Source organism: Morus notabilis, unplaced genomic scaffold (assembly GCF_000414095.1).
Source record: "Morus notabilis unplaced genomic scaffold, ASM41409v2 Scaffold527, whole genome shotgun sequence".
NCBI lineage: Eukaryota > Viridiplantae > Streptophyta > Magnoliopsida > Rosales > Moraceae > Morus > Morus notabilis.
Window position 1 is genome coordinate 13611 of NW_010366048.1, and position 24549 is coordinate 38159.

A 24549-nucleotide genomic window follows, 5' to 3' on the forward strand; every position below is an offset into this window, starting at 1 on the left:
CTACGAGAAGCGTCGACCTAATAGACCAGACTTAACGTCTTCTATTTTTGCTTTTTTCATTTCCCCTTTCTGGTAAGCTGAAAAGCCAACTTGTAACCCATATGCTAATAAATATACGTCGATACATCGACTAATTCTCACCATACGGGTATGATCTTCTACAATTGTCGATACGTCGACCAAAAATTGTCAATACGTCGACTAAGGTCGTCGCTACAACGACGACGATGCGCCGAAGACAAGTCCAAAGCCTTGTTCTTAGCAAGGGGGCGGTACGAGCCCCCCACGAACCTACAAAGACGGTAGGGCTCTGGCCCAACCGTGCTTTGAGCGATTTTCTATGCTCCTCGCATCTCACTATCTACGTCGAAGAGTCTACAGTTACGTGCCAAGGCTAACTTCTCAAACTCAGCCTCGACAAGGGGGTACTAGGGCCCGATAATGAGGCCCCCCAACAAAAAGCACAACGCTCCTTATTCACAAGAGGTAGTCGAGCCTACACTTGGCAAAAAAAAAAAAAAAAAAAGGAAAAATCAAAGAGAATATGCACATACGCAATATCCACACAAACAGTGAGTAAAAGCACGAATATTATATGAAAAACATATATAAAAAGTAAAAATTGGTCTCGACCTTATGGTCGTTACAAATTATTAAATTTAGTCTGGGCCTCACAGCCCTTAAAAAAAAGAGGAAGAGAAGAAGATGGGGTTGCAGCAAAAAATATAAACGGAAGGCCCCGACTAGAGTTTCCTTCTTACTCGTTGTCGCCGCCCGCAGCCTGCTCCTCACCATCACGCGCCTGGTTGACACCCTCGGCCTCCTGCGGCAGCTCGGCCCCCTGTGGCGGCTCGACCACCTCCACGCCGTCACTGTCGGACTCGTCCAAAAAGGATAAGTCAACGTCCGGACGTTTCTGGCGGAAGCGGTTGAGGATTTGTTCCCCTACGGACTGCATCAGGGACATCTGAAACTCTTCAAACTCGGCGGAAGCTTGGTAGGCCTTGAGCCTCTGGTTGACGAGCTCCTCGAAGTCTGTCGAGGATTTAAATTGCTGCACGTGGCCCTCGATCATGTCCTTGAGCTCCTGGGACTCCTTGAAGGCATCAAGCCTGGCGTCGACCATGCGGTGGAAGTCCTCGGAGGACAGAAAGTCTGAGATGGCTCTTGAAGTGGCCTCTTTTTGGTGCTCCTGGAACTCCCGAGACGAGAGGTATGTCTCGACCCCCTTAGAGCTTCCCTCCTGAAAGCCTTTCCTTGTAGCTGTTGGATTTTTCGGTGGAGATACTATCCTCGAAGGACCACACCTTTGCCTTCTCGACATCCAAGTCTGTCGATAGCTTGTCTCGAACCGCACGAAGGGCGGTGATCTCCTTCTCGACGGCCGCCGCCAGGGTCTTCTCCCCCTTGAGGATGGCCTCCAGCTCTACGTAATTCTGGAGAGTAAGCTCAAGAGCCTGAAAGCCAAAGGAAAGAGAATACGGCCAAGACGGAGAAACCCAGACAAAAGGAAAAGGGTCTTCGAGAAGTCGAGGTCGAGGCTTACCGAGATTTGACGCTTCACAGTCAGGCGCTAAGGATCTGAACATCTCCTAGCAGAATCAGAGAGATGATTCCTGAATGCTCGGCACATAATCTCCTCAGGATATCCGTGGAGAACCATATGTCCGGTGTAGACCTCCAAATGATCATCTGGATCACTCATTCCGTCATATAGCTGATTTATACTTATCTGGCAGCGGCACCCGGATAATATTTTCTGTGAACGAGTGTTCGTGGGATGTGTACATCTTGGCGTCGACGTTGACCGCCTCGGCTACCTTCCCCACAACCTGCTCGAAGTTGTTTAATCGACTCCCAATCTGCTTCTCAAGCCTGGCCATCTTCTCGGCTAGAGCCTTGTTATCTACTGCGAGCTCTTCCTCTCTCGCCAGCTGCACAGCCTTCTTGCGTTGGGCGTCGAGCCTCGTCCTAAGGTCTCCATGTGCACAGATGAAGACTCCACGGGGACGGCATTCAATTCGCATCATGTTACGGTCGAGGGGGCGCATCCCTGTTATTCATAGCTTGCGCCGCAGCCTTCTCTCGCGCTCTCCTTCGTGCCGCGCGTTGTTTGCTCCCCACAGACCTATTCGACTTAGTCGGGCGGGGATCATTGGCTCGACTATCATCGGCTTCCTCGGCGTCACCAAGTTGGTCGCCAATCCCTTGGCCCCCAACAGCGGCGTTCATCGGCGCATCTTCGAGCGGTGGCATTGGGTTCTGCCCGGGATCCCGCCCAGCAAGGGCCATAGCCATCCTTTCCATGGATGCGGCCAGTGTTTTGACTTGCCTTTGGAGCTGGTCAATACGGTTTGGGGGATTCTCGGCAGCCGGCGAAAGCGGATTCGTTGAGGTCCCCGCGGCGGTGAGATTCTGGGTTGCCTGGCTCCTCGGGTTAGCCGAGAGCACGCGAGCGTTCCTGGGAGGCATGGTTACCGTTTCTGAGGTTACAAACTGGATTAAATTTCTAGGCTTAGGGGCCCTCCTTCTAGCGCCAATTGTTGACGGTGTTTTTCCGACAACTCGTAATTACCTCTCCCAAAAACACTCACGGTTCAATCAAAGATAAAAACTGAAAAATAATGTAATGGAGACAACAATTTTATAGTGGTTCGGCAATAATTTTGTGCCTAATCCACTTGTGCATGCACTATTTTCTCAGATGTTTGCAAGCTTTCTCTCTGTAATACCAATGGTGTCTACCCCCTCTCCCAGTTTTCTTGGCTCTATTTATAGGCCTTTACATGTGAATACGTATTCCCCATTACCAAGGAGGAAGCCATCTTCTGTCCTTGATCCGCGTGAGGGTAGGTGAGTTTTCATGATGACTGCTCCGGGAAACGCGGCTGATCCTTCCTGTCTGCCACCTGATTTCCTGACTCCTGCAGTAGCAGTCGGATCAATACTTCTCTTTTCGAGTTGACAAGACCGCTGCTGGATTTGACTGGACTGCTTCTGGTCTGATCTAATTCCTGACTCCTCGACGCAGAGGCTTCAAAGAGCCTTTAGTAGACTTCTCGACTTCAACGACGCAAAGGCCTTGAGAGGACCTTGAGCACTTCTCGACTCCAACACCTTGACTCCTCGACGCAGAGGTTTCAAAGGGCTTTTAGCATACTTCTCGACTTCAACGACGCAAAGGCCTTGAGAGGACCTTCAGCACTTCTCGACTCCAAGAGCGCTCCTCAACCTAGAGACATCTCCCTAACTGTTAGTTCTCGACATCAGGGATTTGTCCTGACTTTTGGAGCTCTTGACGCGTACGACAAAAGTGGGTGGCTTGAATGGTCGACCATGGTGTAACAATGTTGATCTTACCAATCCTTAATTTGTCAGATAGTTTTGTGGTGGAATTCTTTTGTTTGTGATTTGTTCTACTAAATTGATTGGATATGCCATCTCAAATCGTCGTTTAAATAAAATCTGTATGAAAAATAAAAGATGAAGGAGAAAAGCAAGGAGACTTTGATGGAACAACCGCACATGAAGCAAACTTAACATTCCTCAAAGCAATCTGAATTTGTGAGTACTCCGTTTGTAATTGCTCTTGAAAATTTTTGATGACATCACATATAAATGATATATACTGGCAGTAAAATTTAAATTATTAATCATGACAATATTCTTGTTGTTAATTCCCAGCTGGTTGAAGTTGAAGAGAGTTCATCTAATTATAAGGATTCTAATGATGATGATAATATCGTTTACATTAATTCGAGTTCTATGACTGGCTTGATTAATGATAGGATCAGATTCAAGATTATAAGAATAATGACAATTTTAAAGACAATGATTATCATATTTAGAGTAAGGGGAATTTTTAAAAATGCCATCAATAAATTGATAATCACGTCACAGTGTTAGAATGATCTTGAATATTTTTTCTTTATCTTAAAAACCGCTGCGCCAGCTCATTAGCAATACATAGCAAGGAAGTTTTGTCACTAGATATCACAGTTCATCTTGTTGGCAATGAAAATGATGTTGGTAATATTGTAGTGCTTGTTATAGTTAAATGTAAATTGACAATTACGTACACACTTGCTTATAATACAATTTTTGTTTCTACTCATGAAGATTACATTTCGTGGCATATATAAAATTCCAAATTTTTTATTCCTCTTAGGTGATCGATCAACATTGGTTACGACGATGGATTGGCACGACTTGTTGACGTTATGTACATCTCTCTCAGGATCATGCACACTTTCCCCCTTTTCTTTTTTTTTTCCTTTGTAGTTTTATAATTAAAGATTTTTTTTTCCAAATTTTTTTTTCTTTTTTGCTTGTTTTCAAACCTCCTCTTAGTTAGACTATATTCAATTTATAGAAAAATAATAATAATAATAATAATAATAATAATAATAATAATAAGAGTATATGGGAGTAACATTCATGTACTGGTATATGACTTGTGCTAGGAAATTAAAAAAAAAATTGAAATAAAAAAATAAACCTAAAATTGAAAAATCAACTAAGAAGATTTTTATATCATTTATAAATATTAATATGTCATTGAATTAGTATGGTGTATGATAATGGAACTTAAAACAATATTGGTGTGCATCTCTTTGTCTTTATGTTTTCAAGTGTAATTATTGAGAAATAAAATCAATCTATTATGGATATAGACTAAATACAAAGGAATTGAATCAAATATGTTCTTTCACAACTCACTGATGGATTAGTAATGCCATGTTAAGGTGTAAGTCATCGATTCAAATAAGAAGCTCTTCTCATGGTAATGCCTATTATATCAGCTTATTCGATCATAAGTGGAGCCAAAATTTCTTATTATTAGAAACCTATTCGACATAAAAGGCACGAGAAAAAAATAATCATACATAAAAAAATAGAAACCTCGAACGACCTCCAATAAAAGGATATCTATTTCTGAAACTAACACAGATGGGTAGGTAGAAAATACCAAAGGGCCTCAAACAACTCTCATTGAGGAATGCATTGTTTATCAAAAGGAATGCCCCCTCACAAAATGGATTGCATTGACTTTGCCCATGCCATTGTTTATCAAAAACACAAATGACTTAAAGTCATACGGCCATGTATACTGGAAGGTCAAGAAAGTTGTGTCTCGTTCATTTTATCAATTCGAATTTTCAGTTCTAAATTTTTATAGTTAAAAACTCTCAAAAAATATCGCATCTCAGCTCGAATTAAAAACTCAAATCTGCGAAACGAAAAAGACTTTGGTGATCTAATGACAAAGGAGCCGTCGACAATGAATCCAATGAATTTAGAGTCCTCGATTTAAAACAATTGATGAAAACTAAAAAAAGTTGCTTTCACATAATTGAATACGATTTCAAATAGAAACAAACCCATAACAATTAGAAATTTACTTTGATAATTCATTTACCATGATTTGAGATCAATTAAAAAAACTGCTAAAAGGGACATTTTGGTCATTTTATCTTAAAGATCCGGGGCTTATTTATTTGCATTTTTTGAGTTAGGGTGACTTGAGTTTAGATCTTGATTTGAGTTAAGGTATATTTGAGTATGGTTTGAGTTGGAACTTTAATTTGAGTTTGTGTTTGGATGTGCACATTTTGAGTTATGGTTTGAATTGAGAATCTATTTGAGTTTGTGTTTGGATGGGTCAAAACTTAAATTTGTATTTAAATAGTATTTTAATAAAAACTCAATGATGATAAAAAATTTTGATAGGGTATATAGGTGGGGTGTTATTCTTCTCTTCGTTGTGAACGCATAGAAAAAAAAATCATCTCAATCAAAATTAAAATGAAAAAATTATGGCATTTTGAAAAATAGAAAAAATATTGTTCATTAACTTGAGTTTGAATTTAAAAACTTGAATTGAAAGGGAAACTTGAATTTAGATTTTAACTCCAAACTCAAGTTAAAACTCAAATTCAAACTCAAATTTATAAAAAAACATAAATTTAAATAAAATTATAACTTAAATTTAAATTTTTTTAAAATTTAGGTGCAAATGAACAAGCCCCAATGACAAACTACAGTAGCATCCAAATGCAACGTTGGGAAGATAAGTTTTGAGCAGCGCCCAGCCACCAAGAAGCAGGCTACCGAACAAGCCATTTTTACTTTGCATGACTTACTTTGATGGGACATAATAGGGTTAATTGCGTAAATCAACCTTAAATTATAGTGTCAATTTCATTTTAGTCCTGACTTTTTAAATATCCTAATTAATTTAATCTCCAATTTATCAATTTGTTTGTGTTAATCCCATTCACTAGTTAGGTATCAAAACCAAAAATAAACTATGGATATATATTATATAATATTTAATTAGTAGAGTATTATTTTACATTTTTTGTGTTAGAATCACAATTTGTTTGTGTTAATCCCTTCATTCGACATGTTACTCTGGAAAACTAGGGCTGCTGTTGGGTGGAAGGTTTACAATAATAGAAATATATTTATGATATGGCATTTCTATCGCATGATTTTTAGAGCATCCAAACACCGATGTATTGGGCATCGGAGTGTTCGAGTACCCGGAACACTTGAGAAGAAAAGAGATAAATACCTCTTAAAAATATATGAGTCAAGATTTTTACTATTTATTTTTAATTAATAACTTTTTTAGTTAAATAGCAATACTAGTAAAAGGATATTAATTAAGAATAATAGATAAAAATTCAGATTTCACATTCTTAAGGATGAATTATGCAATTTTCTCGACCCGCTTAGAGCAACTGGATCACCCTAGCACCCGAATAACCAACCACCAATGTTCAGCCCAAGGGATGAACTCAAGCATCACAATGTTTATTTGTTCGTTTAATTCGAATTATTTGTCTAAGTTCAACAGTTGTATTAATTTTATTAGTTGATTTGAGATTTTGTAACAAGCCCACCTCCTTGTCGTTTTCTAGAGTCTTAAGGTACTTCCTAATAGTGTGTTTGGTATGAATGAAAAGTGGAAGGAAAGAAAATGCCAGAAGAATTTTGGGATAGAAATTAGTAAATTAGCTTGTTTGGTAGAAAAAAATTGAGAAGGAAAAGAAAATTGAAAGAAAATTGTGATTGGTGGGTCCTACCATATTTAATATCTCCAAAAGTGAGGATTTTAAGAAGGAAAATGTGGATAACTACCTAAATGAAGTCAAATTACTAAATTATCCTCATTTTTCATCCAAAATTGACTCCAAAAGTTGGCGCTTTTTTTTTGGATAAAAATTTGATTCATAGTAAGCCATCAAAAGAAAACTTTGATTCATAGTAGAGATATGATTTTGGGGTTTTATACCAAGAAATGATAAACCATTTTTCAATAATTATCTTATCAATTGCAGACAAAAATTTGAAAGAGAGAAATGAGAGAAATCAGATTGGCGCATATATTATAATAACGACAAATATGTTAAAAATATTTCTTTTTTTTCAAAAAAAAAATTCAGCTACCATTTTTCGTCACAATAATTCCAATATTAATCAAGCCATAATATCATCAGCATTGCATTGGTAATATATGTGCATTGTATACATAAAAGGTTTTTGTTTTGTGGAAAATTTCACATGTGTGTGTATATATACATAATATAGATGGAATATATGTTTAAGTTACATGAATTTTTTGAGTTAATTTGATGTTTAATACTGTATAATTTATACTTTTATTAGAAAAGAATATAAATAAAAAATATTTGGGCAAAAAAGTAATTACACCAATAATAATTTTCCATCTCTTTAGTTTCACTTCTAATACCAAACAAGAGAAGGTAGATTCATTTTCTTTCTTTCCTATCATACCAAACAAGTAAGAGAAAATCAAAATCTTTTTTATCATTATAATTTTTTATGCATTATAGTTTTTTTTTCCTCCTATTTTCTTTCCATCTTACCAAACAGAGTGTAATAGTCATGCTCTTCGCCAGAATCTTTCTCCTTTTTGCTCGTTTAAGTTAAAGAATTTGAGTTAAAAAGTAAATTTATGTAAGATAAAATATTATCAAAAAAATTAAATTTAAAGTTTTATGAGATTAAAGATTATAACAAAAACTTGAATTAAAATTTGAATTAACCAAACAAACAGACCTTAGTATTACTTGTGACTTTTGAGCACGGATCATTGACAAAATAATCCACACTTGTCTTTAACTCACTAGGCGTTACGTGTAGAACTACTCCAACCCAACGGAAACCGACGTCTTGACCCTAACCCATCTCATACAAGCCTGTAATCAATACCGTTATTTTTTCCTATTATATATATTTTATATAGAAATCCTCCCTACAAAGAAAGTTCTCTAAATAATTACGGAGAAATTTAGTTTATAGATTAAGATATTAAAGAGAAGTTTGATTCATAAATTAAAATTATAAAATTAAAATTATTTTTAATTTATGTATATTTTTTATGAGAAAAAATACTATAACGAAATAATCAAATAACTTATAAGTAGACACTAATCTACAGATACAGATACAGAGAGCACAAAAATATTAACAACGAACGACCATGACCGACCACGAAGAGTTGTACAGCAGAGCCAAAGAGCTAAAACGATTCGATGACACTAAGACCGGAGTCAAAGGTCTCGTTGACTCCGGCCTCAACACAATCCCACCCATCTTCGTCCACCCGCCGGAGACCTTATCCGACCTCAAACCAGACCCGAAAGCCCGACCCGTATCGATACCTGTAATCAACCTCGCCGGCTTCGGCTCCCCTCCTCGGCGGGCCGAGGTCGTCGACAAGGTGACCCGCGCCGCCAGGGAGCACGGCTTCTTTCAGATAGTCAACCACGGGATTCCGGCGGCTAAGCTCGACCGTACGATCGCCGCCGTGAAGGCCTTCCACGAGGGACCGGCGGAGGTGAAGGCGAGGCTGTACCGGAGGGATGCCGGCGCCGGCGTGACGTACATGTCGAACGTGGACCTCTACCAATCGAAGGCCGCCAGCTGGCGCGACACGCTGACCGTGAGGCTTGGGCCTGACCCGCCGGTGACGGGAGAATTGCCCGAGGTGTGTAGGGAGGCGCTTGTGGAGTGGGACGGGGAGGTGATAAGGTTGGGAGCGGTGGTTATGGAACTGTTGGAGGAAGGGCTGGGATTGCGTGCGGGCAGGTACAGGGAGTTGACGTGTTTAGAGGGAAGGATTATGGTGGGCCACTACTACCCGCGCTGTCCTCAGCCTGATCTGACGGTGGGGCTTGCTTCGCATGCTGATCCTGGAGTTTTGACGGTGTTGCTGCAAGATCACATGGGTGGGTTGCAGGTTAAGACCGGTGGGCAATGGGTGGATGTTAAACCTGTCCCTGGAGCAATTGTTATCAACGTTGGAGATCTACTTCAGGTTATTTATTTGTTTTTTTTTTTATTATTTTTCCTTTCTTTATTTTTTGTTTTTTGTTTTTTGTTTTTTTAAAATATTTTGCCTTTCTTTTCATAAATAGAAGTCGAGTAATTAACCGTGTTTAGAATTAATTCTGTTTTTATTTTTTACATTTTTTGATAAAAAAAATGAAAACGTTTTTAAAATAACGTTTGGTGTAATAAAGACAAAAAACAGAAATAAAAATAATTTTTTAGTTTATTGTAAAATGAGAGAGAAATAAAAAACGACTTTTAGTCGTTTTTATTTTTTATTTTCATTTTCTCTTCTCAAGAGAGAGAGATACATTAATCAGTTTTTTTTATACTGAAAATAATCTCTTGATAAAATTACCGAACGCATTTTTAAAAATGATTTCTGTCTGAGATTGAAAACGTTTATATTTCATTTTTTATATAAAAAATAAAATCATTTTAGAACCAATTCTAAACGGACTCATAGTTTTCCAATCCTGAAAATATCTTAATATAAGGACAATTAATAATATGATGAGTCGGCCTCAATAGTAATAGATCTATGCCAGGGCAGATGGGGACACACGTTAAAAAAATTGTTTTATATTTTTAGTTTTTTTTTTTTTTTTCTCTTATATGCTTCCAGTTAAAAATTAGGTACGTTGCTTACTTTTTCTTTTTATATCTTTTTAATTTCCTCGTTCTTTAAAAAAAAAAAAAAAAAAAAAAAAAAAAAAAAAAAACCGTTGTTCTTTTATTTTCCATCTCTTTTTTACCAACTACGGTTAAATCATGATTATGAATATGAACATCCTTAGCCGTGAGCTACGCCACCATATCTTTGAAACTCTCGGCCATGCTTGAGTTCAGTATTTGCTTATCACATGTAACGTGCATATTTACCACTACACTACTATGTATGTATACCTTTGGGCAAGTGTTTGAAATAATGTTAAAAAATTCTTACTATATTTTTTCCTAAACTTTTTTTTTTTTTTTTTTTGCGAATTAATATATTTTTTTCCTGAACATTATTTCTTCTTTGCTAATGTATATACGCACTACCTATAAATGTTGTTAAACACTGAATAAAATTTTATAAATAGTTAATTATTAAGAAATACTAGAACTAAAGTTTCACCATGTACGTAGTTAGTTGTCACTTGGCCTCATAAAATGTGTGTGTATGTACAGAAGAAATGAACAACTTATTCAGTACTATTGCATGAATATGAATTACATCCCGAGCTATGATCCGTATTGCCACAATGTGAATATTAACGTAATTAGAATAAGAGAAATACTAGCATTATTTTTTCTGTCTGCTTGACACGTGGACTTATTTTTTATAAATTTCGTTTTTTTTTTTTTTTCTTTTTCAAACATACAGATTATGACTAACGATCAATATAAGAGCGTGGAGCATAGAGTAGTGGCCAATCAATCGGAAGAACCACGAGTGTCTATTGGAGTTTTCTTAAACCCTGGAAAAAGAGAGGAGACATATGGCCCTTTGCCAGAGCTGATATCGTCCAACAAACCAGCGGCGTATCAACAGTTCACATTCTCAGAGTTCATGCGAAGGTTCTTCACTAAGGAATTGGATGGCAAATCATTGAAAAATTTCTTTAGGATTTGAATTTGTATCAGCAGATAGAATAGATTAATCTAGTTATTTTCCATAAATACTGCTAAAATATATGTATGCATCTTCGAACGCTTATGCAGCAGAATAAAATCTCCCGATTCCATAAATAGCAGGCGATAAAGAAAGCAGAAACATGATGAACCAAAGAAATACATCTGATATTTTTCACCAATGCATATTTCCCCATGATAATAATCTTTCCCGACATTTCTATCATAATTAATTCCTCATGTTTATAAAAGCAGTCTCTTGCTCTGTTTCGGTGACCAGATTTAAATTTCAATAGAGAAAAGTGTTTGCGCACAAAAAATTTGAATAATTAAAGTCCCTGCTAATATATTCTCCCTCAAAATTTAAACTTTGAATCCAAATTATGAGTTTAAAGTTTGAAGTATGAACGAAACGGACATTAAAATATTATTAATTATTATATTTTTGTTTGTAGTTATCCATTAAATATAAAAGTTTAATAATGTGGTGTGACAAGAATTCAATCTCACAATTACTATTAATTTTTTTCATCAACTATTTAAATTATTATAACGTCATATTAATATTTTATTATTCACAATTATCTAATTTATTATAATATCAGACTATTAAAACAATGATATCCACTGACAGAATCATGTATAATCATATATAGAGATATATATTGTATGAAATGAAACGGTGAATTTTCTTATAAAGCTAAGCCAAGTTCGTCAGTAGCCAGTTAGCCACGTATGCTAAGAGATAATAAAAAGGGGGAGGTTGACTTCAAACGGTAACAGATTCGGAAGGGCTCGTTCGGTTCGTTAATTTGAGTTTTTAATTCGAGTTAGGATGTGATGTTGTGTGAGAGCTTTTTACTGTAGTAAAAAAGTTAAATATGACTGTTTCTGAGAACTTTTTACTGTAGCAAAACTCAAATTTTAAATTCGAATCAACGAAAAGAACGGGTTCAAAGCTGTCCAAAGAAGGCAATGAACCGCAATATAATTGCATTTACGGTGTGCAAAGGTTAAAATGCCCAACAAAACAGAGATGTCCCCAACATGTGTTCATGAGGAGCTTGGGGAACACGTGAAAAGATGACCATGGGAGCATCAGATTCTACATCAATCATGTTCATGTTAAAAGCTAGAATCAAATTTTATATAGAAATGGATTATATGATTCTATTGCTTTTGCTTTCCATCTCAAAATTTAATCCAACGAATTTAAAAGCACTGAATTTCATACTAAAATACTCATGTGCTAATTCAAATCCCATGTTCTTAGTGCTTACAAGTGAATAACGCAGTTAGCCAATAATAATAATATAATAATTAAATTAATAATAAACATGGCCAAAAAAACCACTAAATTTTAAATTCAAATCAACCAAAAGAACGGGTTCAAATCTGTCCAAAGAAGGCAATGAACCGCAATATAATTGCATTTACGGTGTGCAAAGGTTAAAATGCCCAACAAAACAGAGATGTCCCCAACATGTGTTCATGAGGAGCTTGGGGAACACGTGAAAAGATGACCATGGAGCATCAGATTCTACATCAATCATGTTCATGTTAAAAGCTAGAATCAAATTTTATATAGAAATGGATTATATGATTCTATTGCTTTTGCTTTCCATCTCAAAATTTAATCCAACGAATTTAAAAGCACTGAATTTCATACTAAAATACTCATGTGCTAATTCAAATCCCATGTTCTTAGTGCTTACACGTGAATAACGCAGTTAGCCAATAATAATATAATAATTAAATTAATAATAAACATGGCCAAAAAAACCACCTAATAGGCTAATACGGATTTAATTACGAGCACTAGCAACTAAGCCTGGCATTTACATTTCTTCTAATTATTTGTGTCAGAATAGCCAATTAACCAGATCAATAACATAATGATCAAAACGACAATAGTGAACAGTGACGAGGAAAACTACGACATAGCCAAAAGAACTGAAGCAGTTCCACGACAGAAAAACAGGAGTCAAAGGCCTCATCGACTCCGGCATAACCTCCATCCCACGCCTCTTCCATCACCCGACGAGCACTCTATCGTACATCAAGCCCGACTCGAAAGTCCAAAACATCTCCCCTCCCGTCGTCGACCTCTCCAGCTTCGACTCCGACCGGCACACCGCCATCGTCGAGCAGCTGAGCCGCGCCGCAAGGGAGGTCGGCCTCTTCCATGGCATCCTGCCGGCCATTCTTGACCGCGGGGTCGACGCAGTGAAGGCTTTTCGGGAGCAGCCGGCGGAGACAAAGGCGAGAGGCTCTACGGCGGGGATTGGAGCGACGGCTTCGCGTACAGGTCAAAACTTCAACTTGTAACAATCGGCAGACTGGCGGGACTCGCTTTCACTAAGGCTGGCGCCTAAGCCTGACCAGCATGTGACGGAGAAAATCCCCGAAATTTGCAGGGATGCGATGGAGGAGTTGGACCGGGAGGTTTTGCGGTTGGGTGAGGTGGTTGTGGGGTTGTTGGAGGAAGGGCTGGGATTGTCTGAGGGGTGGTTCAAGTAGTTGACGTGCCTAGAGGAGAGGAAGTTGGTGTCCACAGCCTGATCCGACGGTGGGGTTTAAGTCTCACATGCACCCGGGAGTTGTTTGTGCGGATTCCCAAACATAAACACACCCTCACACGCACGCGCCAGAAAATAAATTGAAATAAAAATAATAAAAAATAGAGAAGATAGAGATAGTTCAAAAAAAATTTCTATATTCATAAAAGAAAAAAAAAATTCATTAACAGTTTTAGAATTACATATTCCATAAATTTTTTCATTTTCTCTCCCTACCCAAAACTGCTCGCACCTTTGTCTATCTCTCTCCTCACTTTTTTCTCTCTCTCTTTCAAAAAGAGACACTATGTTTTTACACTTTTCCCTGAACACACACATAAAAACTTACACAAAATACTTATTTATAGACTCTTAATAAATCATAAAATAGTCATTGCTTAAAAATTGAAAATAATAACTTACTTAAAAACACAAAATAGTAATTTTTTAAAAACAAATTTGAGTCACTTACCTAACAACATCAACTTCTGGTGGTCAAATCTCCTTCCTCGTCGTCCTTCACTCACTCCTCTACTGGTGGGTGCCAGGGGTTGTTCTGCAAAAGACACTCTGATGCTCAAGTCAGACGAATATATATATATATATAAAAGGTCTAGAATGAGAGAATTAAGACAAAGAATAAGAAATAGAATAGTGTCCCCTTTTTTATTCTCTAGGGATAGTCTCCCTTTTTATTTTCATCATTTTCTATTTATACGACACATGTCATGATCAGATGAATATTTTTGATCCATCCTGATCATGACACGTTTTCATTCCATTTACTCTAGGGTTTCTCCTTCTACATTCCTCCTTTGGAAAACCTTTGAAGATTTTCCCTCCCTAGGAAAGGTCGCTTTCCATCCGTTATTCGCTTTACACACGTCATGTCCGGGTTGGACGCATTAATTATGGGGATAGTGGAGCGTGTGTCACTATATGGAGATTCTCCCTTTGACTCAAGTCACCCTCATTATCTTCTCGATCTCGATATATCTCGGTCTCGTTGCGACATAGTCTTCCGTTGACCTTATCTCGGTCTCAGTCTCGTTACCTCAATCAAGGTCGTGTTCTCCCTTGATTTCTAAGACTCGGTCAATGAATCAGTCTAGATCTCATATTCTATTTTCAGTGATTTCTTAACACGTGTTGTGATCTCATGAGTTCTCTCGAGAAAATCCCCCGGCAGGAGTGTTAACCATGTTGTTACAGAACCACTTGGGTGGGTTGGAGATGAAGTCTGGTGGGCTCTGGATTGATGTTAAACCAGTCCCTGGAGCTCTTGTTATCAACATTGGAGATTTGCTTCACGTATTTTCTGTCCCTGTCCCACTATGCTTTCCAATTTTCATTACAGAAGGAAGGTTCATTTTATCTCTAACATATATTTGGTACGTGACAGATTATGTCCAACGATGAAATCAAGAGTGTAAAGCATAGAGTGGTGGCCAATCAATTCGAAGAACCACGAGTATCTATTGGAGTTTTCTTGAACCCGGGGAAAAGAGAGGAAATGTATGGCCCTTTACCAGTGCTGATATCGTTTGATAAACCAGCTATAAGCTAACAATTATAGGGTATTTGTTATGAGGATTCGTGTCATGATTTGAATCATGGTTCGTAGCTCGTTACAATGTTTTCTCTCACAAAAAATACACGTAAATTGAGAATGATTCTGAATTATGGTTTTGAATTCGTGAACCAAACGTCCGCTTATAGTCTCAGATTTCATACGAAGGCACTTCACCAAGAAATTGGATGGAAAAACATTGAAAAATTACTTTATGATTAATTCAAACGGGCCAACATATCATGAGCAAATAGTATAAATCTAGCTATTTAGCTATTTCCCACTTATATTTCAATAGTACTACTGCAAAAATGTGCAATGCATCTACAAATTAAGGTTGGCACAATGAAAATGTGTCATTCCCCTGAATATAGAATATACAATATAGTAGGTGGAGTACGAAAGCAGAAACATTATCAACCAGGGATATTCGTGGAATTAAACGGTTTAGTGTAAAATATTGCTAATGTAAAATATAGTACTGGCCTTGTTATATTGGCAATAATTCTCGTTAATATTTGTTGTCACCTTTTTAAAACTGATATCAGCAGGCCGATATCAGTTTTAAAAATAAATTCACCTGTTTGATATTATTTAAATATAAATGTACATATTAATTCACTATTTTTTTCTGAATATTAATTCACTATTTACATAAAACATGGAGTATTTTTTTTCATTTCTGAAGCCCAAACATGGAGTCATTTATAACAGGCTCTTCGAGAGGCTAGTCAAATGTTATAAAATATATATATATATATATAGCTTAAAATACACGTGTGTACGAGTTTTTATTGCTTATTCTTAATTAATATTTATGGGCGAACTAAAAAAAAGAACTGTAATACAACATAAACTGTATTGATTCATCATTTACATTAAGCTATACAATGTAATAGTCAAACTAAACGCTATTTAATGTATTTTTACTCTAATACAGTCAACTAAACATACCACAATAAGTCAATAAAAATAAAATTTTATAAACAATTTTACACGTATGTAATTTAAAATTCACCATTTACACTAATTTATACAATGTAATAATCACACTAAATATTATTTAATGTATTTTTATACAACACAATCCTCTAATACGGTTAACTAAACATAACACAATAAGACGATAAAAATAAAATTTTATAAACTGTTTTACACGTACATAATTTAAAAATTAAACGTTTTGAACTAGAATAATATACATTCCGCGATAAATTCCCCGGATAAACAAACACGTATGACGTATACGTTGATATGAGCCAATTTGTATTTATTTAATTGTTTTTTTTTTTGGGGGAAAAAGATGTTCAGCTTCAGCCTACCAAGTCTAACCGGTCGTATCTACTTCCAGTTCTCTATCCCAAACCAATTTCATACCATTCCCACAAAAAGTCAGAAGCTCTCACACAAACACCCCCAAAACGACATCCACGGCGGCCATGGCCGACTACGACAGAATAAAGGAGCTCAAGCAATTCGACGAATCAAGGACCGGCGTCAAAGGCCTCCTCGACTCCGGCCTCAACTCCATTCCCCTCATATTCTGCCACCCTCCCGAAACCTTATCCGACCTCAAACCCTCATCCGCCGACCGCTACGTGTCCATTCCCGTCGTCGACCTCTCCGGTTCTGATTCCGATCATCGGCGCGCCGCCGTCGTCGAGCAGGTGAGCCGCGCCGCCAGGGATTTCGGCTTCTTCCAGGTCGTCAACCACGGGATTCCGCTGGAGACCCTCGACCGCACGATCGAGGCCCTCAAAGCCTTCCACGAACTTCCGCCGGAGATCCGATCGCGGTTCTACCGGAGGGAGATGGGGACGGGAGTTTCGTACCTCTCCAATGTTGATCTGTTCAAATCGAAGGCCGCCAGCTGGCGCGACACGCTGCAGGTGAGGCTGGGCCCCATTCAGCCGGAGCCGGGGCAGGTGCCGGAGGTCTGCGCTGGCGCGGTGGCGGAGTGGGACCGGGAGGTTTTGAGGCTGGGAGGTTTGTTACTGGATTTTGTTGGGGAAGGGCTGGGGCTCCCTGCGGGGAGGTTTAGGGAGATGACGTGTTTGGAAGGGAGGACATTGGCGGGCCACTACTATCCTTATTGCCCTGAACCTGATCGGACGATTGGGCTCGCAACTCATGCCGATCCGGGGGTTTTAACCGTGTTGATACAGGACAAAGTGGGTGGGTTGCAGGTTAATTACGGTGGGGTCTGGGTTGATGTTGAGCCTGTCCCAGGGGCTCTTGTTGTCAACATCGGAGATTTACTTCAGGTAAACTACTTGGATTAAATGATAACCAATGATTTTAAATTTTTTTTTTTTTTAACTTCAAGTTCTTAGCTAGTCATATCAATCACTTTCCATTAAAGTTTTAACCTCTTAACATAAAAGGACTAAATGAGACGTTGTCTAAATTTTTTGGGCTCTTAACATAATATGCTGGAAGAAAATTTCCGGCATTAGTGCCGCAAATTCAATTACCAGCGAGCTTCAGTATTGGAATTACAAAACTTCAGGAAAACAATTGGGTTAAAATGAAACCAAATGTTTTAAATTTTTTTTTTTTTTAACTTCAAGTTCTTAGCTAGTCATATCAATCACTTTCCATTAAAGTTTTAACCTCTTAACATAAAAGGACTAAATGAGACGTTGTCTAAATTTTTTGGGCTCTTAACATAATATGCTGGAAGAAAATTTCCGGCATTAGTGCCGCAAATTCAATTACCAGCGAGCTTCAGTATTGGAATTACAAATGCCTAGATTTGAGTTTTTAATTCTGAGTTGAAGTGTAATATTTTTTAAGAATTTTTAACTGCAATAAAAAAGTTAGATATGACGTAGAGTTTTTAACTATAAAAACTTAAAACTGAAAACTCGAATCGGTGAAATTAACGAAACCAAAATATATATGTGAACCTTTATAGTTTCAGAATTACTGTCGTGAATTACTTTAATGAAACAGCCTGATATTTTAAAATGATATGATAAACTTGCGAACCAAGATTAGTGTCGTAACTAGACTCTAGGTACTATAGAGCAAAAGTTTTTGACTGAATGAAATAAATCCTAGTATGAAATAACTATGCTTAGGAAATTGTTGACTAATTCAGACATTATGACGAAAAGTGTTGATGAATTTCTTTCATTTTTGATTATTTAGATTATGTCAAATGATGAGTACAAAAGCGTGGAGCACAGAGTGTCGGCCAATTCATGCCAAGAACCGCGAGTTTCTATTGCGGTTTTTTTGAACCCGGGTGATAGAAAGAGGATGTTTGGTCCACTGCCAGAGCTGATATCGCTGGAGAAACCGGCAGCCTACCGGCAGTTTAAGTACCCGGAGTTCATACAGAAGTTCTTCTCTAGGGAGTTGGATGGCAAGCCTTTGAGAAATTACTTTAGGCTGTGAATACTTTATACCATGTAAAGGAATATTGTGAACACATGGTTATTTCTGTGCTTCAACACTCGTGAGTTTTGACAAATGCAAAGAAAAATTGGACTATTGTATTTGTGTATCTATCTATTTTGTTGGGCGATCTTGACCTAACATGTCTGAATTTAGTGAGAGTATTGTCCGTGCACAAATTCTTTCAATTTCTACTGACTATGAATTGTCAAGTGATTTGACCAAAAGCTAATCATTTTTCTTACCAAGAAAATAAAATTTGTAGAAGAAAACAAACCTTGTGCAAGTGGTAATGCTCAAAGGAGACGGTAAATCATTTGAGAGCTTAATATTAAGCGGAGAATTTGAAGAACGATTGTATAAAAATATAATACGCAAACCAATCATGCATGAAGGAAAAAAAAAAAAACAGTTGTATAAGCTTTCTTGATGTTATGATTATTATCATTCATATTCTCAACTAAACAAGCGAAAACACATTGAAAGGGTGTTTAAAGGAAAAACAATATAAGAGTATAATAAATAAAAATTCAGCAATCAGGGGGAAAAAAAAAAAAGGATGCACGGCTTTATTGCCACGTTTATCTTTGTTTCTCTCTGCTTTGCTTTCTATTCTTTTTGAGGTGCCAGAATTTCTATTACAAATGGATTGTTAGTGAATCCTTTACTCAGATGTTATAACTAATTCTGGTTTCAAAAGCTAGAGCTATAGATCATTTTAATGGAACATTTCTCCATCACCCGCACATTTTGGGAACTCTAACCTTCTTTGAGTACTGACATTTTAAACACAAACATGTTTCTCCTAAAACTGATGTAGTTGCACCTGAATACAATATATGTCGATTGTTTGTGAAATATGATTCGAAGATAGACCATTTCAATATACTATTGTTGAACCGTAGAAATTTAGCCAAAAAAAAAAAAAAAAGAAAGAAGAAGTAAGTATAAAAAAGATAAAAATAAAAAATAAAAAAAAAAAGGCGTGAGGATTGTAATTCGTATAGCCAACCACGTCCCATAAAACTTCCCACAAATGCAGTTTTAACTTTTACACAAGGCCACCAAATGAAAAAAAGAAGGGAGGATCCCAAGGGGAAAAAAAACAAAACAAAACAAACAAAAAACAAAAAAGTGCAGCAAGTGTACATGGTGAAATTAGCCAGAAATAAAAGAGAGAAAAAAGTCAGTAAGCAATAGAGATAGAGGAAAATAGGGAGAAGAAAAGATAAGTGAAATGTTTTTAATATTTATATGAGATTTGTGATTAGCACTCTTTAATAAGGCAAAATCCTATGAGCACTTTCTGTATGGGATTTGTGATTAGCACTCTGTTGAAGAAAAGAAATCCTACGGACATCATATGATATGGGATTTGTAATTTTGCTTCCTTCGAAAATCCTATGGCTCCACCTGAATTTCCTTTTTAGAAATTTATATAAGTTGAAAGTGCTGGTAAACAGAAGTTTTTTTTTTTTTTTTTGTTTGAAAATCAAAGATTTAAAAGTCGTACACACACGAAAAGTGTTGGATTTGTGCCGGAACTGTATCAAATGACAGCAAAAGAATTATCGCAAAGAAGTCTCTTTTGAAGCCTACTGACGACAACAAAATAAAAGAAGAATGTTAAAATGTCAACATGGTCAAATTTTGATGGCGTATACTCAAAATATGAGCTATAATGACCAAAAAAAGCCTCAGTAAACTACCGGTAACATTCTGCAGTTTCAGTCAACTGTCAGGATACTACTCAGGCCAATAGATGCACAACCGAATCAGCACATCCAAACAGATCCGGTAAGCTAGAAAGTTACAATATAGATACGTCAACCATCTGGTTACCATGGCTTCCAAATGTCCAACAAGCCCGGTAAGCTCCAAGAAGGCCTAGACTAACAAGCAGGCCTAATCAAGGTAAACTGTCAGTTTAGTCTGCAAACATGGGTAAACTACAAAAGTTCACCGCACAAGGACTCACCAAGCAAGGAAATAAAAAAGACTTCTAAAGCGAAGAGCTATATAAGGCACCCTTGCATCTTGTCTCTATGGAGCAATAATGATTCCAATCAATCAAAACTCAAATTTTAGAACTACGATGTCTTGATTCTTCTTGGGGATTCATAGGTACCTTAGTTGCAAAAACTAGGTGCAGTCACAATTCTCAATTCTCAATTCTAAATTCAAAAAGAAAAGGTCATTTATCAACATCTTGATTCCACAAACAGAGAGATATACAGCCTAATTATAAAGATCGACACAATCACAAAACAAAAATAAATATCCAATTCCAAAGGATTATTTTTAAAAAAAAAAAATTAATTCTAAAAAAATTGTTTTGATTTCATATACGGTCATTCATCACGGAATCTTCCAAACACAACAAATCCAAACCAAACTACCACAAAATCCTAAAGAGGTCATTCACCTAAAAAATCAAAAAAAATCTTTCATGTTCTATATGAATTATGACGTATATCGCCACAGAGTTTTTCAAAATTCTAAAGAAGTCCTAAAATCCACTTAAAGTAATTCATGGTGGAATTTTTCAGCTCTAAATTTTCAAACCCAATTTTCGAAATACAAGTGTGTTGATCACTCAACAAGGTATGCAGGAAACTCGGACAAATCAAAAATAAATACTACTCAGCACGGAAAAAATATTATTTATGTTACTTTACTCAAAAATAAATAACTGCCCTTCAATTAATAAAGACAAAACAAAAAACTCTTATGACACTTAAGTATTTAGAATGGTATAAGCATATCCAATGCAATGCTATAATTAATGTGCCAATTGTAAATTTGTGGTAAATTTTCCACCAAGTTTAGCATATAGAAAATTTGACATTTGATTACTATTGGTTGAAATGTTTACTTTTTTCATGTAGTCAATACAACTTTTGTATTTTTTTAATTATTTTAAAAATAAAAGTTTACTTTTACAACTTCTAAAGCTTAATAATTATAGGAAAAAGTAAATTTAGCATTTCAAAATAGCATTATACATTAGAACAACAATGCAAATAACATACTGTATTATAGTTTTTGATGCTAAATATACAATTGATATTAACATTTGCATTAAAGATAGTCTGATAAATTTGTATAAAACCACGCAAACCGTCTACTTTTCTCATTATTATTTTACCATTTTGTTGAGACATGGCTTGTTTTTCCACTTTACCGGCAATTAATCAAGCCCATATGTTAACAAGAAGCACATAACATCCAGAATTCGCCCATCTACATCATTTAACATTTCTTTTAACAGTAATTGTGATAAATAACATATTTTTAAAACATATTTTAAGTTAATAGTATATTTTTAAAATAATAAATAAATGACATGTTTATTGATAAATAGACAGATCCAGCATTTGTTTTTAGTGAGGCACAAATAAGAAAAAAATTATTTACTAGAATAAAAAAAAACTTCATTAAGAAAAGCAAAAATATTACAATTACACTTTATTGGATTTTAATATTTTGATTTTGCATTATTATCACTTTTCCCTCTAAGGATTGATAATACTATTTTTTTTTTTTTTTTTTTGTAAACTTTTCTTCAGAATTGTTTGATATAAAATTCTAAGAAAGATTTGATATGACTATAATTAAAAGAATTTTTTATTTTTTATTTTTATTTCTTATTTTTTATTTTTTTTAGGAGGTGAAAGAAAAAATTGAGAACAAAAAAAGTGAAAGATGATATAAAGCGTGTTTGAAATAAATAAATGTACATGTAACTGGCCAAAAAACAAAAAGTAATTAGCGGTATATAAATAGTATAAGAAAGAGAGAATCCTCACGGTTGATCATGTTATTTCTCTCCGGGAACAAAAGGTTTTAACCATTAGATTAGTATTTTAACGGTTAAATTTATGCAGGTCTGTATTAAAAGTCTATAGCGCACCACATAATACTGTTCCTATTGCATATCTGACCGTTGAAAAATTAATCTAGCAGTCTAAATATAGTTCCCACTAGTGGAGCAAATTTACATGCTCTACGTAAAGACTCCCTAAGGAAAAAAAAGACATTACGCTTTTATCCTTAAAAATAATAAAGATTGATGTCATTAAATTTTGATCAAAAAAGGGAGTTTCTCCTGTAAGATCAGAAAAATAAAATCACCGCTAGTTTCATTTTTTTTTTCAGCCGTCAAATTATCTGTTCTACATACTTTTTCAATCTCATTTAATTTTGATAAGATCCAACGGCCAGAAAACTAATCATACCGGTAAGACAGCTTGCCGGAGACAATCCCCCAAAAAAATGCATAATGTAAATAAAAAATAAAGCAAATTGACATTCTATAGAGGCCAATGAGTGATAAAGGGATTTTGAAGGGGTTTATAGCATCTCTAGTGCAATGCTATAATTAATGTATCAATTACAAATTTAATATTTGAGTGTAGAAAAATACTCCAATGCTATTTGTTGTGTTAAATTTTTCATATGATATATTTTGTGATAAATTTCTCACTAAGTATAGTATATGAGAAATTTGGCATTGATTGTTATTGATTGAAATGTTTACTTTTTCATATAATCATTATAATTTTTGTATTTTTTAATTATTTTAAAAATAAAAATTTATTTTTACAACTTTCAAAACTCAATGATTGTGAAAAAAAGTAAATTTATCATTTAATATAGTATTATACATTAGAATAAAAATAAAAATAACATATTATATTAAATTATCTCAATATAAATATTAATATATAATTAATATTAAAAAATATTATACATAATTGCCATTAACATTTGTATTGAAAGTGATCTTAAACCTCCTCATTAGGCAAAGGTAAAGATTTCATACAAAAGTATATACGTAGGTTCGTTTTATCGGTAAATACTCAGGTAAATATTGTATGTTTTTACCTTAAGAACCGTTTCTAAAATATATTTTTCCCTTGTTATCCTTTCTTTTAAAACCCCTATGTATGTGGCCACTGCGGCACCGCCCGACATGTCCGTCGTTTTTTGACAGGCCGGATGGGAGACAATACCGATATTTTAATTGATTGATATATAGATATTTAAAATAAAAATAAAAAAAAACAGATGACATGATTGAATATTTTTCTGAGAGGAGGGGGATTGCTTGCTCGGTATCCAATGCTATCTTATCCTAACAGAACCATTCATGGAAAACAAAAGACGAGATTTTTTTTTTTGGCTAGAGTCTAGACACAGAGGACGTGATTCCAATTACAAACAAAAGGAGATGTGTTATTTTGTTTGATTCTTTTTGCTATGATTTTTTTTTGTTGCTAAAAACAGAAAACTTGATGGATTTTTCTGATCACACCACATCAATCCTATCCTACGTTCCTGATAAAATCTCTTTTTTTATTTTTTTTTTATTTTTTATACAATCTAGTCCACTCCCTTCACACTAAATCCTATCTTCCGGAAACAAAAGGAGATGTGTTATTTTGTTTGATTCTTTTTGCTATGATTTTTTTTTTGTTGCCAAAAACAGAAAACTTGATGGATTTTTCTGATCACACCACATCAATCCTATCCTACGTTCCTGATAAAATCTTTTTTTTATTTTTTTTTATTTTTTTTTATACAATCTAGTCCACTCCCTTCACACTAAATCCTATCTTCCGGACTTGATGGATTTTTCTGATCACACCACATCAATCCTATCCTACGTTCCTGATAAAATCTTTTTTTTATTTTTTTTTATTTTTTTTTATACAATCTAGTCCACTCCCTTCACACTAAATCCTATCTTCCGGCGCCTTTATATACGGAGGTTGAGACATTCATATTTTGTAGTAAAAGAAAAGAAATGCTCAGCGCGCCAGTTCTTACTACAAACACACACAGAACCGCAGAGATGGCACCCACGGCCACGGCGAACTTCGACAGAATTAAGGAGCTTAAGCAATTCGATGACTCCAAGACCGGCGTCAAGGGCCTCCTCGAATCCGGCGTCACCACCCTCCCCCGGATTTTCGTCCACCCTCCGGAAATCCTATCCGATCTCAAGCCCGGCAAGCGCCACGTGACGATTCCCGC

The 24549-nt window shown here is 35.9% G+C and overlaps 2 protein-coding genes and 1 pseudogene across 2 annotated transcripts; all 3 read left to right on the forward strand.

The window, feature by feature from the left end:
• Positions 1 to 8435: 8435 nt before the first annotated feature.
• Positions 8436 to 11097, forward strand: LOC21387935 (1-aminocyclopropane-1-carboxylate oxidase homolog 4). Its single transcript, XM_024173008.1, has 2 exons — positions 8436 to 9349; positions 10733 to 11097. Exons 1-2 carry the CDS (start codon positions 8513 to 8515, stop codon positions 10979 to 10981), a joined length of 1086 nt encoding a protein of 361 aa, XP_024028776.1. The 5' UTR covers positions 8436 to 8512; the 3' UTR covers positions 10982 to 11097.
• A 1294-nt stretch (positions 11098 to 12391) lies between these two features.
• Positions 12392 to 15105, forward strand: LOC21387936 (annotated as a pseudogene).
• A 1254-nt stretch (positions 15106 to 16359) lies between these two features.
• On the forward strand, positions 16360 to 18706 carry LOC21387937 (1-aminocyclopropane-1-carboxylate oxidase homolog 1). The gene is made up of 2 exons (XM_010109320.2): positions 16360 to 17372; positions 18262 to 18706. Exons 1-2 carry the CDS (start codon positions 16548 to 16550, stop codon positions 18508 to 18510), a joined length of 1074 nt encoding a protein of 357 aa, XP_010107622.1. The 5' UTR covers positions 16360 to 16547; the 3' UTR covers positions 18511 to 18706.
• Positions 18707 to 24549: the final 5843 nt, after the last annotated feature.